The sequence below is a fragment of the Ictidomys tridecemlineatus genome, chromosome 6 (assembly GCF_052094955.1).
Source record: "Ictidomys tridecemlineatus isolate mIctTri1 chromosome 6, mIctTri1.hap1, whole genome shotgun sequence".
Lineage (NCBI taxonomy): Eukaryota > Metazoa > Chordata > Mammalia > Rodentia > Sciuridae > Ictidomys > Ictidomys tridecemlineatus.
This window is the reverse complement of record NC_135482.1, coordinates 92,890,123-92,907,096: the sequence shown is the minus strand read 5'-3', so window position 1 is coordinate 92,907,096 and position 16,974 is coordinate 92,890,123. Positions and strand designations below refer to the sequence as shown.

Here is a 16,974-nt window from a genome sequence, read left to right as displayed (position 1 = left end):
CCTCTATATTCTTGGCCTTTGTTTGCCTGTCTCCATTTTATTGTTGTATGGGATCTCCTAGACAAGAAGGAGTTATTTTAACCTTGCTAATTCTGGGACAGAGCATCAGGAAGAAAGAGATAAGAATGACACATTTTAGGGGCTGGGGTTGTAGCTCAGTGATAGAGCGCTTGCCTAGCATGTATGAGGCACTGGGTTCAATTCTCAGCACCACATATAAATAAATTAATTAATTAATTAATTAAAGGTCCATTGACAACTAAAAGATTAAAAAAAAAAAAGAATGACACATTTTAGGATAAAAAAAAACCACATTTGTTGCTAGAATGTATCTAGGTTATATAGATTCAAGAGTTAATATGCCTGAATTTGAATTCTGGTTTAGCCATTATTAGCTATGTGACCTTGGACAAATTACCTACTCTACCTGTGCCTCAGTTTCTTCATTTTTATATTGTAAACAGTGACATTATTTGCCTTACAAGGGTTATTGTGAACATTAGCCCATTAAGTTCCAAGTTTCAATCCTGCAAGAATTCTAAAAAATTTGACACAGGTACATTAAAATAGATAAGAAATCATAATCTAAAGCTTATATATTGTATTAACTATACAATATCACTTATTTGAGTACATCATGTTTCTGAGCTTTACAGTAAAATGTTAACTATTAATATTAATGTATTACAATTATATATTATATACTATATTTTAGCTTTTATAGGTGTTCTATATCTAGAACATAGGGACAAAATGGGTGAGATGCATTCAAATGTGTTTACAGTATTGTCTAATACTTGGTAAACATTAGATGAATAATAACTATTATATTTCTTTTTATGAGACCAGCTCAAATGAGTAATAGAAAATGACTGCTATTTTACATTTTCATAAAGCTTCATGATTTACAAAAGCATTTAAAATAAAGCAACTTTAGTCTCACAACAACCTGGTGACACACAATTATTATTTTATTGGCTAACAGAGCAAATCAAAACCAAGAACCTAGCTGTTCAAACTTCAAGCTGGTGCAGTCAGCTCCTAAGAGTATGCCTCAAGAGAGAGATGCTTGATCAAAGTAGCATTTTTTTCTTTGCATTATTGCTGATAGAATGGTGCATTTAGGTTCTTTCCAATCCCCTTCTTAAACCCCATGAAAATTCCCTAAGACTAAAAAGAGTTGATGCTGATATATATATTATATGGAAAAATTGTAAGAAGCCTAATAATTATGTATCCAAAAATATATCCCTCCCATATGTGTGTATGTATACACACAAAAAAAATATAATGTATATGTATATAGAACAAAGATGAAATGCGACTTTGAGCAAGCATCTCTCTCTTGAGGGATACTTTTAGGAGCTGTGGTTGGACAGCTAGATTCTCAGTTTTGAACTGCTGTGTTAGCCAAGTAACTATTTAATTATTTGGCTTCTTACTATTTTTCCCTATAATGAAGAAGGAAGGTCTCCTGCTTTGTAGGATATGAACTGCATGCAGTTGAAACCCCCACCTTAAAAAATTGCTTTATGCATAAGTCTTATGAGCATTTAGTTGGTGTGAATCACTCTATGCTGAGATGCCTCACTCCAGAAATCATTACAAAATGTGACCTGGGAAACTGAGGACCAGGTCCTGATCCCCAGGGACCACACTTTGTCTTGGTTTTGTTCCTACTCATCTATCAGCTGATAATCTATTATAGTCATCTTTTAACTAGTCTCATAGTCTCATAACTAGTCTCCTTTCTCCTCTACAATGTTTAGTCTATTTTCCCATGCCCAAAACTCTCATTTCCTACACAACAAAGGTTATACTGTTTTATAGATTTATGAGGCTAACGTTTTCTCCCACTACTACCTCTCTCAATTTTCATGACCACCCTGTGAAATTGTAAAGATCTATATTCTTACATCCAAAAATTATCGGAAGCCAAATAAGTTTCAGAATTGAGGGTTTTTGTTGTTGTTGTTGTTGTTTTCCAGATTCTAGTATAGCATGGAGTACATATGTATGACATTTTCTTTGGGGAACATCTCATAATGAAAAATGTTCATATTTTTATAACCTAATTATAAGATAAATCTTTAAGAGGAAATAATTGTTGGGTGTGTGGGAGACTCCCCACTGAAGTTGTTTCCATCTCGTGAGAACATCACGTAATCCCTTACCCCTCCCTTTCCTCTCCGAAGGGCGCCAAATTGAAAAGTTTTCTCGACCAATCCCCGCTGGACACAGTGTCCGCTCACCATTCCTTACTCACCCTGCCAATCAGCACCCACCACGTGGCCTATGCAACCCTTCTTAACTCTTAAATGAGTTCAGATCATGTAATAGTTTGCTACCAAGTGAGCCAAGACCAAAAACAACAAAGAGTTTTTGGTTCTACAATTTTGGGATTTCAAAAATCACAAATAAATGATTGTGGATCCATCCCAAGACTGTCCTGTTTTACAGATGAAGAAATTGAGGCTTGGAGAGGTAGGATAATTTGCCCATGGTTTTGAGGAGTCAAGATTCAAATCAAGCAATGCAAATAGTTTATCCTAGATTCTTCAGTCTAGCATAGAAATGAAGTGTATGAAGACAAACCTTCTATACTAAACAACTGAGCTCTTTATGGGCAGGCTTTTTCAGCCTGAGCCAAAGTAGTACTCCATGAATACTTGCTGAATTGAAGGTTTATGAATGCCTGACCTGTATCCCAGTCTGCCCATGGACCTTTATGAACTGAGGTATAGGTTTACCAGTTGCGTTGAACTTGTTAATTTTTTCCCAGTGTAACTAGCAATGGCATCCCCATCTTTTCTTGCCCATCATCTGTTCACACACCATAAACATGCCAAGCATATAAATATTCACATGCTCATACTCATCAAACTTTCAGACACAGCATGAAGAAGGTACCTTTCCGTAGAACATTAGTTTGTTCAGAATATTCTACATATGTAGGAATTTGCTCCACAACATACAGAGTGCCTTTGCCAAGGCTGTTATTCAGCTTTACCTTCTTCAGGTCCAGGACCATGTACTGATTATTATAGGTGCCTAAAATATTGGGAGATACAAAGACATAGTGTGGATGTGGCTTTACTGGTTAACAACTCTAAAGTTAAACATATATATGTGCCTAAAAGCTATTCTGCAAGGCTACTTACCAGAGTTGTATTTTGAAAAGATATCTGCCCACATCTTGCCATCAGATGCCATCATATTTGCCACACGGACCCGTTGCCAGGCCAGGAGAGACTCAGGAATAACCTCTTTCAGTAGAGTTTTATTATATACACTATTTGTGGTCTGCAGCAATACCAAACCACTGCTAAGAATGTAAAAGTCATCCAGGGACTCCAAAAACCCTACAGAAAAGACAAATACACAAATCAGCATATGTATACATGGGATATTTTACTATCACTTTTAGTGCATAATTTTACATAGCCAATGCACTTTACAAACTATCAGCTATTATTTTCCTTGATCCACAGGAGACTCTCCCAGCTTTGACTTACCTCTGGGGCAGCTACTCAACTGCTGCTTAAGAAGGTGGCCATAGACCTCTATCCCTAGATTCTCCATTGTTTGATTTTATGATTTGGGGTGATAAAAATATTTTAAATCAGGAGAAATCCAAATTTCCAAAATGAGTACACAGAAGTAGAGCCCAACTCGCTAGGATTCTTCAAGCTAACTTTTAATTAGGGAGGATATTATCAGGGCTCATTTTTGTATAATTAAGAATTAAGAATATGAATGTCTTTTTTCTTCTCTCTCTACTTTTCTGTATTTTACAGTTTTATGAGTCTACATGATTTTTATAAGTGGAAAACGTCTACATGAATAAATGTGAACATGGTTTTGAAATTAGGATACTTAATACTCTGGGTCAATGTTGGGACAACACTGGAAAATTGGTGAAGCCACAAGAAGTCTTTTTTTTTTTTTTTTTTTTGGTGTGTGTGTGTATGTAGGTAGTGCTGAGGATTGAACCCAGGGCCTTGTGCATGCAAGGCAAAAGCACTTTGACAACTGAGCTATATCCCCAGCCCTCAACAAGTCTTTTCTGAATACCTATTTTGTGTTTTATATTGGGCTGAGTGTGGAAGACATAGATCAAGTGCAGCTGTAACAGTGAAAGGATATATTGTCATCAGTAACTGACATCAAGTGGACAAGCTAACAATGTTAAAGAAATGTCAGGAAAGGCCCCAATGAGGGGCTTTTTGTAATACAGTCTTCTGGTGCATCTTTTATGAATGGGATTAATGCTACTATAAGAGAGGCTCCAGGAGCTTGCTAACTCCTTTAGCCTTAGGAGGACACAGAAATAGGCACCATCTATGGGAAAGGGCACTCGCTGACATGGAATCTGCTAGTATCTTATTTTGGATATCCCAGTCTTGTATTTTGTTACAGCAGTCAGAATAGACGGAGTAGTCCCAAAACTTCCACCAAACTTCCCAATAGTAGTCTCAAACTTCCACCATTTTTACACCACTTTGGTCATTTTTGTCATATCTGAGAACTCCCTAAATTGTTGTTGATATTTTCATTTTTTTAAATTAAAAAGTAAAAATTTCACAGTTTTATGACCTATAGCATGACATTTTAACAAATGTGTACCTTGTGGAAAGCTAATTCGAGTTCTTTAACATATACATTACTTAATATTTTTTTTATATTAACTCCATTTTAGAACTTAGCCTTGTCATACACAATAGTGTCTAAGGAACTATAGGTTTAATGTTTTGGGTTTTTTCCCATAAAACACATTAAAACAAATACATTTCTACTAATGTGCAAAAAATATTTGTCCCTGTGTCACCTAAAATCATTTCAACAGCAATAGTTCTGGAATAAAATAGGTAGGTGAGTTCAAGTAATAGATCACTTGGTTAAAGACTTGAAAGCTTGGACTGAGAGTCAGAAGCTTGCATTTTAATTACCTGCACTGCCCCTAATGAGTGGGACAAGTCTCATTCTGCCTCTGTTCCTATTCCCTTCCTCTGATAGCCTGGGACTAAGTGATGCCACTCAGCTCTAACAATGTATAACTTCTGGAAATTTCTGAAAATTTCCATGAAATTCACATGATGGCAGGAGTGTTCAACTAACTTAAAGAGCTTCTTCACAAGGCAGCCAATAGGCTATTTAGAGGTCTGTGTAAACTAGGGACAGTTGTACACTCCAGGTGGTACAAGGTGGTACAATGACACCCTTGAATGAAATTTTAGTGAGTGTCCTCTCTGGGAAGACACAGTCTGGACTTGGAAGAGTATATCTAGCTTGGCAGAGTGTAGGAGTATTCAATAGCTATTCATTTCTTGGTCTGTTTTTCTTTTACAGTGCTCATACTGTACAACCATGCTTGGAAACCTTGGGCAAGCTTTTTGGTAGAAAAATCCCCTTAGTTTAGAATACCCTTTTTTTGGCACGGTTCTTTGCTAGTTCACTCCTTACTGTAGCAGCCTCTCTGGACACAAGAGGGCAGGCATTCTTTAAAATGTGTAAGTGAATGACTAACACTAATGTTTAAGAAATGACTGGAAGATAGAAAAAATATAAGTCGCCCAGAGTTCTAGAACACAAAACATGAACTGGTTGGCAAAAACTATCATTGAGGAAACTAAGTCTATATTTTAAAGTTCAAAATAAAAAGCCCAAAGAGGGGACAAACAGATTGGCCTATAAGAGAAAAAAAATGTTCTTTAACTATATAAAAGTATAGTCTTGCACTCATGCGTCATTATCAACTTTAGAAAGCTACAGAGATCAGGCAAAATGAGACACACAGTGTTTGTGAACGCCAGCCTTCGAACAATGTCTGGTAAGCTACTGGCTGAAACTTTAAAAGGAGGGGAGGGGTCTTTGGTTAATAAAGCATATTTTAAGACTCATAAAAACATAAACAGGAACCACTACCAGATGCCATTTAGACTTATTGCTTACTTCACACCCACTTGCACATTGAACACATCAGCTGCTCCAAAAGCTCAAATGGTGCAGACCAAACACATTGCTTCCTTCTAGAATAGTCCGAAGTGTCAGACAAGGACAAAAATTACATACAACCGTGATCCCAGCCTTGGTTTCACTTTCCAGGGTTTCTGTTACCTGAGGCCAACAGTGGTCTGAAGATATTAAATGGAAATTTTCAGGAATACACAATTCATAACTTTATTATGGTACACTGTCATCACTTTTCTTATCATTGTTAATCTCACACTGGGCCCTAAATTTATAAGTTAAACTCTGTTGAAGTTGTATTTGATAGGAAAAACAGAGAAAAAGTACAGATTTCAGTACTACCTTCAGTTTCAGACACCCATGGGGGGATTTTGGAAAACATAAGGGATGACTAGTGTATAATTCAGGGCCCGTCATAGGAGTCATGGCTGCAAAAACTGTGCTGCCTTTTGTTCACCCGTCACTCTGTCCACGTTCTGGGCAATGTGACTTTGCAGTGTCTCCCATCCAGCAGTGTTGTTGGTGTCCCCACCTCTTAAATCTGGGCTGGGTTTGGCACTTGCTGCAGCTCACAAGCATCTGCTGGTGCTGAGTTGAGGCCTCAAGAGACCAAGCATACTTCTGCTCACTCTTGGAACTTGTTGCTGCTTTGTAGACAAACCCAGTCTATCCTGGTCTCTAAGATGAAAGACCACATGAAAGGAGACCCAGTTACCTCAGCCAACCCCTGCCGCAGTCTGGCTGGGCACAATTCAGGAGCCACTTGTCAAAAGAAACTAACTTTATTTTTAGAACTACAAACGCCAAACAAAACAGCTCCTCAGGAAAAAACCCTCAGAGCCCAACTGCCACCACCGGCTTCCCACAAGCCTCTCACCCCCACCCCAGCCTCTCCACTTCCCACCATCCTCCTGCTCTTGAGGCCGATTGGCTGGGTTGTGTGGGCAGAGCCAAAGAAGTCCTCCAATGAGCAGCTCCGTGGTCTGAAAGGGCAGGGAAACAGCCCAATGAGCATCACCGCAGAGGAGCCAATCAGCTAGATGTTGCTGGGGCCGCTGTGAGCCAATCATCAGCAGGCAGCTGGAAGTTTGCTGGGGCCCTTTTGGCTGTGGCTCTCAACAAACCCCTAACATGCAAGAGAGTGCCTCCAGGGCCCCAGGCCCACAGAGCTGCCTACCCATCCCACAGCTCATTCCAAATGCATGAATGTGCCCCACTGAGATATGGAGAAGGCACCACTCAACAGATCTGTGCACTCATAAGTAATACATATTGCTGCTTTTAGCCATGAAATTGGGAGCATTATTCTTTTTATGCAGCCATAACTAACTGACACAGTAATATTAATTCAGTTAGTACATTTTGCTTTTTATTGTCTGTCTGCCATTTGATTTTAACATGGCTGAAACACATTAGAAATCTCTTTTCTTTTTTTAAGCCATATTTGAGCCATATTCAGTCTTTCTGTTCAGCTCCTTCCCTCAGCTGTGGAGGGACAATATTATTTCTCCTAACTGTGGAAAGCACCACCTGGCCTCAGCTATCCTATGTCTTTGAGCCAGTGCAATAGTCAGTCAACAAATGTTTATGAAACACCTCTCATATGCCAAACACTGCAGTGATCCCAACCCACAGACTGTGTCAGAATTCCCTCATAGCTTCCTCAAAAGGCTTAGGCCCAAGCACCCACCCTTACCTCCCTTTGCTCTCCTCTGAGTCCAGCAGACCCTCTGATCATAGTTTGCTGTTCGTAACTCTGCTCACTCATTCCAAGGAAAGAAGTCCATGACTGGCTCCCTGCCATTCCAAGACACAAAATTCCTGCAGCTCTTTATTTTGCTGCTCCACAATGGACTTAACCTTCTCACCAAAACTGTATTTACCTGCTTCTCTGCCTGCTAAAATCCTGATAACAATCAACCTCTACTTCTCCCCAGTATTAATCATGTAAGTAGTTACTGAGCACATTTCTGCCTAATCCTGCAGTAGGAATGTGGCCAATGGAGGATTCAGGCTTCTGCAGGTTTACTGTGAAGACTACATATCTTGCAGTGCCCACATAAAAGAATTAGAAAGTCTCTTAAAGTTTTTATAGAGTAGATATTTTAAAAGGTGCATTTGCATTCGATCTGCATTCTGTTATCCTGACCCATATCAAAATGAAATTTGCTTTTCTTCAAAAATAGATTATCCTAATTTCAATTGTATGATTTATTTCCTTTTTTCTTTTCTATCCACTCCATAGAATGTACACTCCATCAGGGAGGGAAGGGACTTCTTTTGCCTTGTTAACTGGTGCTTATTCATTTCAGAGCCAGGAAAGGGGTTTAACATGTGATAGGTGCTCAATAAATAATTATGCAATCTAAGGAAGAAAAAGAAGACAGTGTTAACCAACATTTACTAGACGTCTACTACACATTGGATCCCTTGCTTTAGGAGGATGGATACTATCATCTGACCTTTAAGAAAAGAGCTTAGATAAACTGTTCAAACTATTTGAAATTAATAGACCTCAAGAAGAATAAACCTAAGTCTAACGTTAAACACCTCTTTTCCAGGCTGGGGTTGTATATCAGTGGTAGAGCGCTTGCCTTGTACGCGTGAGGCCCTGGGTTCGATCCTCAGCACCACATAAAAATAAATAAAGATTAAAATATTTTAAAGAGACAGAGAGAATTCTTTTAATATTTATTTTTTAGTTCTCAGTGGACACAACATCTTTGTTTGTATGTGGTGCTGAGGATCGAACCCGGGCCGCACGCATGCCAGGCGAGCTCGCTACCGCTTGAGCCACATCCCCAGCCCCAAGATAAAGATATTAAAAAAAATACACACACATCTTTTCCACTTTACACACACCTGATGGATGTGATGGGACAGATACTTCATCATCAAAACTGTGACAACATTAACTCAACACACATAATGAAACAATAATGGAACAAGTACATTAGAAACAATGAAGAAGAATGAGTCATGAGGAGTTTCAAGTTCAGACAGGGTGGAGTTGGGGGAATCACCTAACGACCAGTTAATCAAGAAAAGTATGGAAAATTAGGTAGGATCTGGAAGGACAGCAGGGAGGAAGTGTCTTGAGCGAGGTGGAGAAAGATGATTGAGACAGGTGTGAGCTGGCACAAGACAACCATGTCCTGGGTGGTGCCCAAAGGGAGGTAACAAACAAAAGAAAGCTACTTTAAGAAAACAGATTACTGAATTTATCCATAATCCTTTGGACTATGTGCCCTGGTGCTGCTTTTATTTTTTTTTCTTTTCCTTGGTCTTTGTTTTTCAAAGCAGTGGACACCAATTTTGATCCATGTTCACTTGTATGTATTTCATTTTTATGACCAAAGTCTCAAAGATCAAAGAGATAACATGAAATTAATAAAAGTAATTATAGCATATTAAAGACGTTTATAATCCACATTTATTAAATAGGTCATTCAACAATCTACGGGAGTAATCACATTCAGGACTATGAGCTGACGATGAATTTTCCTGGAAACTTGAGCCTATTTTATCTTCATGTGCACCTACTTTCAAAGTGCATAAACTTGAAATTAAAAAAAAAAAAGTCTCAGCAAAGTTTTTGCTACATCAAACACAAAGGCTCCCACAGTCTCAAAGACTGGGTTCTAGACCCAGTATGCTAGAATCAGCCTGGGCACTTGTTACAAACACCCCAGTTTGGAAATAAGAAATAAAGAATTTTATGAATGGTACTGTGGAATCTGCATTTTTTTTTTTGTTGCAAGATCCAAGGAAAATATAAAGACTATTTAAGTTTAAAGATCCGTATACACGCATGTGGGAGGTAACAGGTTATCTGGACACAATGCCAAATAGAAACACCCATGCTTCATGAAACACACTCAGTGCATTCCAGGGAGCCTTACTTATAGATAATTAAATTTGAAGCTTCAGCCTCGTAGGGATCATCATTACTGGAATCCTCAATTAAAAGTACTTTGAATAGATTCCAGTTTTTGTTCCCACACAAAAGCTCCACCCACCTGGCGTGCCAGGAAGCCCTTGGAGTCCATGGGCAAACTGAACCACTCCTAAAAGAATAGTGGCTATTTATAGTCAGGTGTATTGCATTCAAACCCAGTCCTCAACGCTGAGTTGTGTGACATGACCATTGCACCCAGTCCCCTGTTCGTTTTTACAAAAATTGAATGACATAATAAAATCAATGTTTAGTATAGTGTCCGTCACAGAGCCAGGCACATTGAAGGGAATAAACCAATTTAGAGATTTTGGTTTCCTTTTTGTCTGATAACAAGCTGAGTGCAAACAAATTTGTAGTAATTTATTTAAAAACTTGAGTGCTGCCTCATTCCTGTAAAAACAGACAGGTCTCCTCCATGCACTTATCATTAAAGTAGCTACAAAAGATTAGTTTCAAGATATTACTCTGTGCTGAATACAAAGATTTACACCTGAAAGGTCCAATACCTGGACCTCTTGTACTCCTGCTTTCAAATCAAGCATATAAAAGAAAGGGCCATGTGAACAGAAAGCTATGAGGCTACAGCAGAAGCTATGATCTCTCAGGCAACCCTCATCCATGCCTCTCACTTTATTTACCTCTCTTTTTTCCTTGCAATTTCTGTCATGTCCACCTCAGAGTGGGTCACCCGCAATGTGTACTTCTTTCCTGTTCATCTTCCTGCCCTGCTAGTGTTTGGATATGGTTTGTCCCTCAAAAGTACACAGTTGGAAGCTTTATCCCTCGTGCAGTGGTAGAGAAAGGAAGTGGGACTTTAAAGAGGTGGAACCGAGAAGAGGTGATTAGGTCCTGACTGCTCTTGTGAGGGATTAATGCTGGCCATGTGGAGGGGGTTAGGACTCAGGGGTGGATTAGTTCCTACGAGAGCAGGGTGTTATATGGGAATGAATCTGGCCCTTCGTTGGTCTCTTGTTTCCTCTTTTTCACCATGTGGTTTCTGTAGATGCTTCTACCTTGTGTCACTACCTGCCATGAGGCCCTCATTAGAAGCCACTGCTGGTACCATGCTCACTGCTGGTACCGTGCTCGCTCCTGGACCTCTACAACTGTGAGACAAATAAATCTCTTTTCCTTGTGAATCATCCAATTTCTGGCAATTTGTTATAGCAATACAAAAAGGAATACGGCATTCCTTTCTTCCCATTGGTTCAATGATTTTAATGTGCAAGATTCTGGGCTGGCCCTGTCTCTGTGGGACTCAGACATGAATATGGAACACAAAAAAATTATCTACATTTGACAGATAAGTAATTGGAGCTGCAGAAGGACAGAAAAGACAAAAAAGGATAAAAAAAAAAACATGTAAAGTTTTAACTGGGGAAAAGTTCTTAAATTTGATGAAAAACATCAAATTTAATAAATAATAAATAGGATTTATAAATAATATTATTGTATATATTCTACTTGGGGTTTGTTGAGTTAATAGGATTTATAAATCCTATTTATTATTTATAAATCCTATTTATTATTCTTAAAGCCAACTATAATACAGTTTACTTCTATATATGTATGTGTAAGTGTGTGTGTATAGATGTATTTGCAATATATAATCTTAATTTCTTTAGAATATGAAAATGCTTAAAATTATAACATCCTGTTGATGAATTTATAACATTTAGATATAACATAGATCTGACAACATTAGCACAAAGAATAGAGGGCACTACTAGGATTGTTACCATCCTAAGATTCCTGTATTTATAAATAGTCATAATTAAATAATTAGCTCTATGTAAATTATGATGAATTAAAGATGCATATTATAATCCTTAGAGTGAGCAATAACAATAACAAAAACAAAATGGAAAGAAATGTATAGAAAGTTAACTGAGGCATTAAGATACATAATTCATTTTTAGAATACTGTGTTAAAATGTGTAACACAGTAGAAGACAGGAAAAGAGGAACAGAGAAAACAGATGGAATAATGAAACCAAATAGCAAAATGGTAGACTTAAATCCAAATATATAAATATTTACACTAAATGCAAGTGGACTAAGCACTTCCATCAGAAGTCAGACTTAGTCAAGCATGAAAAAAGAAGAACCCAAACCCATCTACTTAGTGTCTGCAGGAGACCTACATTAAGCACAAAGTTACAAACAGGTTGAATGCAAATGGATAAAGTACAATATGCAAACAATAAGCACACAAGATGGCTGGAGTGGCTATATTAATATCAAACAGTATAGATTTTTTAAGACAAGGAATATACCAGAAACAAAAGAAAGACATTTCATAATGATAAAATGTTCAGTGTAATAGGAATATGTGATATTTATAAATATCTAAGTGCTGGATGACAGATCATCAAAAGGCATGAAGCAAAAGTTCCAGAAAGAAAATAAGAAGAAGACAAATTAATAATTCTGGTGGGAGACAAATATTTCTCTCTTAGTAAATGACAGAAAAAGTAGACAGGAAATAATTTAGGACACAGAAGACTTGAACCACATTCTCAGTGAATTTGACCTGATCGATACTTATTCTACTGCATAATGAACAATCACTAAGAGAGACCCAAGCTGGGCCATAAAGCAGATCTCAATAAAGGTAAAAATTTGATATTAGGCAGTGTTGCATGCCTCTAATCCCAGAGGCTTAGGAGGATTCCAACTTCAAAGATAACCAAAGCAATTTAGAGAGGCCCTAAGCAACTTAGTGAGACTTTGTCTCAAGCTAAAAATTAAAAAGGGTTGGGGATGCAGCTCAGTGGTTAAGTGTCCCTAGGTTTAATCCTCAGTAACAAAAGAAAAAAAATAAAAATTATACAAAGTATGCTGTCTGGTCACAATAAAATTAATTGGAAAATTAAATTAGAAGACACTTCAATCTAATGTATGAAATATGATATGTCAAGAGCTTTGTAATGTTGTGAACAACCAATAAAAAAAATAAAAAATTAAAAAAATAAAAAAATAAAAAAAATAAATAAATTAAGACTGAAAAAAAACAGAGAAAAAATATATAAAAAAACCTCCAATTTCTGTGTATTGAAGAAATCATATTAAAAAAATTAGACAATTTTCTAAACTGAACGAAAATGAAAAAAAAATCAAAATTTGGCAGATGAGATTTAGAGTTTTCTTTGCTTTTAATAGAAATATAAAAATATATTATCTAAGTTTCTATTTTAAGAAGCTAGAAAAAAAGGTGCAGATTAAATGCAAAGTAAATAGAAGAAAGAAAATAATAATGATAAAAGTTGAAATCAATGAAGAAGAAAAATGGATAACAATAGGAAACCAATCAATGGAACCAAAATGTGGTTATTAGAAAATACCAATAAAATTAATGTAATTTTAGCTAGGCTGAAACCAGCAAGAAAAACCTATTGTGAAGCAAGGATGGAGATATAATATCATGAATGGTAAAGGGGACTTAACTGTATATACTACAAACATTAAGAAGTTAAGAAAAATACTGTAACTCATGTCAAAAATATGTAAAACACTACTTGAATGAAATGGTCAAATTCCTCGAAAGACAATTTTTTTTTTTTTTTGCTACGGAGGATTGAATCCAGGGGTGCTTAATCACTCAGCCACTCAGCCACATCCCCAGCTCCTTTTTTGTATCTTATTTACAGACAAGGTCTCCCTGAATTGTTTAGGGCCTTGCAAAGTTGCCGAGACTGATCTTGAACTCACAGATCCTCCTGCCTCAGCCTCCCGAGCCTTCAGGATTACAGGCGTGTGCCACTGCACCCAATGAACACATATTTTCAGAACCAAAAATTCAAGAATTAGTAAACTGGATCCTATGTCAATGAAGGAAATTAAATTTTTAATTAAGAACTTTTCAATAAATAGAACTCCATAACCAGAAGCCTTCACTGGTTAATTCTATAAAACATTTGAGGGAGAAAATAATACCTGTTTTATACAAACTCTTTCAGTAAACTTAGGAAAAAGAAATAATTCCATATTCAAGATGTAAGGATAAGCTTATGCAGATACCCAAACCACCAGAATAAAAGGAAATTACAGACCAATGTCTTTCATGAATGTAAGTGAAAAAAATCCTTAACAAAATATTAGAAAATTGAATAAATAAATAAATAAGAATAATATATCATAACTAAGTGGGATTAACCTAGGAATTCCCCAACTGGTTTAACATGAAAATCAATCAATGTAACTCACCTTATCATTTTATGTATATATCAATAGATGCTGAGAAAGAACTTGGCGAAATACAAAAATCACTTAGTGATTAAAAAACAAAACAAAACAAAACATTAAGCAGCAGGGCATGGTGGCTTGTGGCTGTCAACCCAGCTATTCGGGAGACTGAGGCAGGAAGGTTTGAGACCAGCCTAGGCAATTTATCAAGTCCTTGCCTCAAAAGAAAATAAAAGAGACTGGGAATGTAGCTTAATGGCAGAGTATTTGCCTAGCATGCACAAGGCCCTGGACTCAATCCCTAGTATTGAAGGTGTTGGGGGCAGGGGGAGGGCAGGGAGTCACAGTAGGAAGAAAAACAGACCTTTCTAAACATTATAAAGGGCATCTGCAAAAAGCCTACAGCTAATATCATTCTTTTTTTTTTTTTTAAGAGAGAGTGAGAGAGGAGAGAGAGATAGAGAGAATTTTTAATATTTATTTTTTAGTTCTCGGCGGACACAACATCTTTGTTGGTATGTGGTGCTAAGGATCGAACCCGGGCCGCACGCATGGCAGGCGAGCGCGCTACCGCTTGAGCCACATCCCCAGCCCCCAGCTAATATCATTCTTAAGGCTGAAAATACTGAATACTTCCCTCCTAAGATCAGGAATGAGGCAAGATTTCCATGCCCACCACTTGACATCTATGCCATGGTGAAGATGTTATCCAGTGCAATCATGCAAGAGAATAACCAAAGCTTCTACAAGGGAAGGAAGAAATAAAACTTGCTTTATTCAGAGATGTCATTATTGGAGGAAAAATCCAAGGAGTCTACACAAAAGTAATGAGAATTAATATATTAATTTAGAGAGCTCTCAGGATAAATAACTAAACAAAAAAGTCATCTCTCTAAATTGTGTGATTTAAAAAAACATTTTTTTTTTTAGATGTTGATGGACCTTTATTTTCTTCATTTGTTTATATGTGGTGCTGAGAATCGAACCCAGTGCCTCACACATGCTAGGCAAGCACTTTACCACTGAGCCATCACCCTGGCCTGTACTGTGATGATTTTTAAATTTTCACAAATACTTTGGCACAATTTTTTCTTGAAAAAGTGGGTCCATATATTTTTTTTTTCCCTTGAACGTGGGCTAGTCAGAAGACCTTACTTCTCATGAATAGAATGTAGTGCAAGTGACAGCCTGTGACTTCTGAGACTAGGTCATAATAGGCATTACTGTTCCTGGCTTGTTCTTTTGGACCACTTGCTCTGTTGGAAGCCAGGTCCTTCGTCACAAGCATACTTAAACAATTTGAAGGAGAGGCTCCAGCGAAGAGGAACCATCCTCTCAAACACGTGAGTGTCTTTGGAATTTCCTCCAGCTTCAGTCAAGCTGTCAGAAATCTCAGCCCTTTTGCTCCTCAGTTCTTAGTCCCCAAGTCTTCTATCTAAGGCCGCAAACATCATGGAGTAGAAACCAACCATCCATACTCCCTCTGCCCTATCTAAATTTCTGACCCACACAAATCATGGGATACTGATATTCAATGATGATTATTGTTTCAAGTCATTAACTTTTAAGGTGATTTTTACATAGCAGTGGGTTAACTAACACATTTATAAAGCAATGAACAATTAGAAACAGGAATAAAAACCAATTCAGATTCCAGAAGCATCAAACATTATTTAGGAAATTATTTAATTAAAGGTATGATTCAAATATGGTTTAGTGTCCCAAAAGGGTCTATTGGGATTGAAAGCTTGTTCTGCAAGGTGCTCTTATTGGGAAGAAGTGGGGCCCTTGAGAGAGATCCTTAGTCACGGGAGAGCAAGCCCTCTGAAGGCAGGTCTCACAGAACCCATCCCCTGTTCCTCTCTGTTCCTGGTTTGAGCTCACTGACAGTACTCTTGTCATAGTTATACACCCTGATATGACAGAGCTACAAACTGAACTGATGCCAACACCATGACCTTGAACCTTCAAAACTAGGAATTGAAAAACCTCTTCTTCATAAGTAGACCATCAGGTACTTTGTTATAGTGATGAAAAGCTGACTAATGTATAAATTCTGTACACTAAAAACTATAAAATATTGCTCAAGGTTAAGATCTAAATAGAGAAATATACACATGCCAAAGAAACAGAAGGATTCAAGGTAAATTGGGTGCTTAACAGATTTGATTTTTTTTAAGTCTGTTCTAAAAAAGCGGTAGAATTTTTCCTTAACTCCTGAGAAAATTATTTCATCAAAACAAGTTAACATGCAATGCCCTGAGACAATCAAAAGAGTAGCAAAGTGTACTGGGTGCTGATGACTTCAATACCAACCTCAGCTCTGGGCTAGGGACTTTCTCTATTTAGCTTTTAAATGCCTTCTTCAAAATTGTCTAAGTCCCCCACCAACAATATATATATTCATATATACATATATATATATTCATACATATATTTAATATATATGAAAAGTAAAATAAATAAAATAAACTGACCAAAAAATGTCTAAGTCCCCCTCTAGCACCCTGAAACTAGTCAGGCTGACAATATCAGTCCATGTTATAAACCTCCTCTTCAAAAATTTATAAATCCCCTTCTCCTGACCAAGACTGACCAAGATAGCAGAGCCATCTGGGTCAGGCTCTCTGAGCCCAGAAAGGGACTCATGTGGGCCCCTGCCTCATGGCTGTTTCTGGGAGCTCCTTCCCTGAGCCCCCACCCACACATGGGTTCAACAAGATGCCAGGAGCAGCTCTGGGACTCAAGCCTATGGCTTGGTCCTGAGAGCAGATCTCCTCAGCAGGCTCTGAGTAAAGTTTTTGCAGGATGATGCACGGTGGAGTTGTCAAAATAGTGGCAACAAGATGATTTGAAGTAAC

At 37.6% G+C, this 16,974-nt stretch overlaps 1 protein-coding gene across 3 annotated transcripts in view; it reads right to left on the bottom strand.

Annotated features, from left to right (window-relative positions):
- Positions 1–16,974, bottom strand: part of Plbd1 (phospholipase B domain containing 1) — a 63,556-nt gene that overhangs the window by 4,646 nt on the left and 41,936 nt on the right. For all 3 annotated transcript variants that reach the window (XM_078015201.1, XM_078015202.1, XM_078015200.1), the window contains exons 7-8: positions 3,162–3,362; positions 2,911–3,051 (exon numbers count right to left, since the gene is read on the bottom strand). In XM_078015201.1, coding sequence (XP_077871327.1) covers positions 2,911–3,051; positions 3,162–3,362 — 342 coding nt within the window. The remainder of the gene's footprint in view (positions 1–2,910; positions 3,052–3,161; positions 3,363–16,974) is intronic.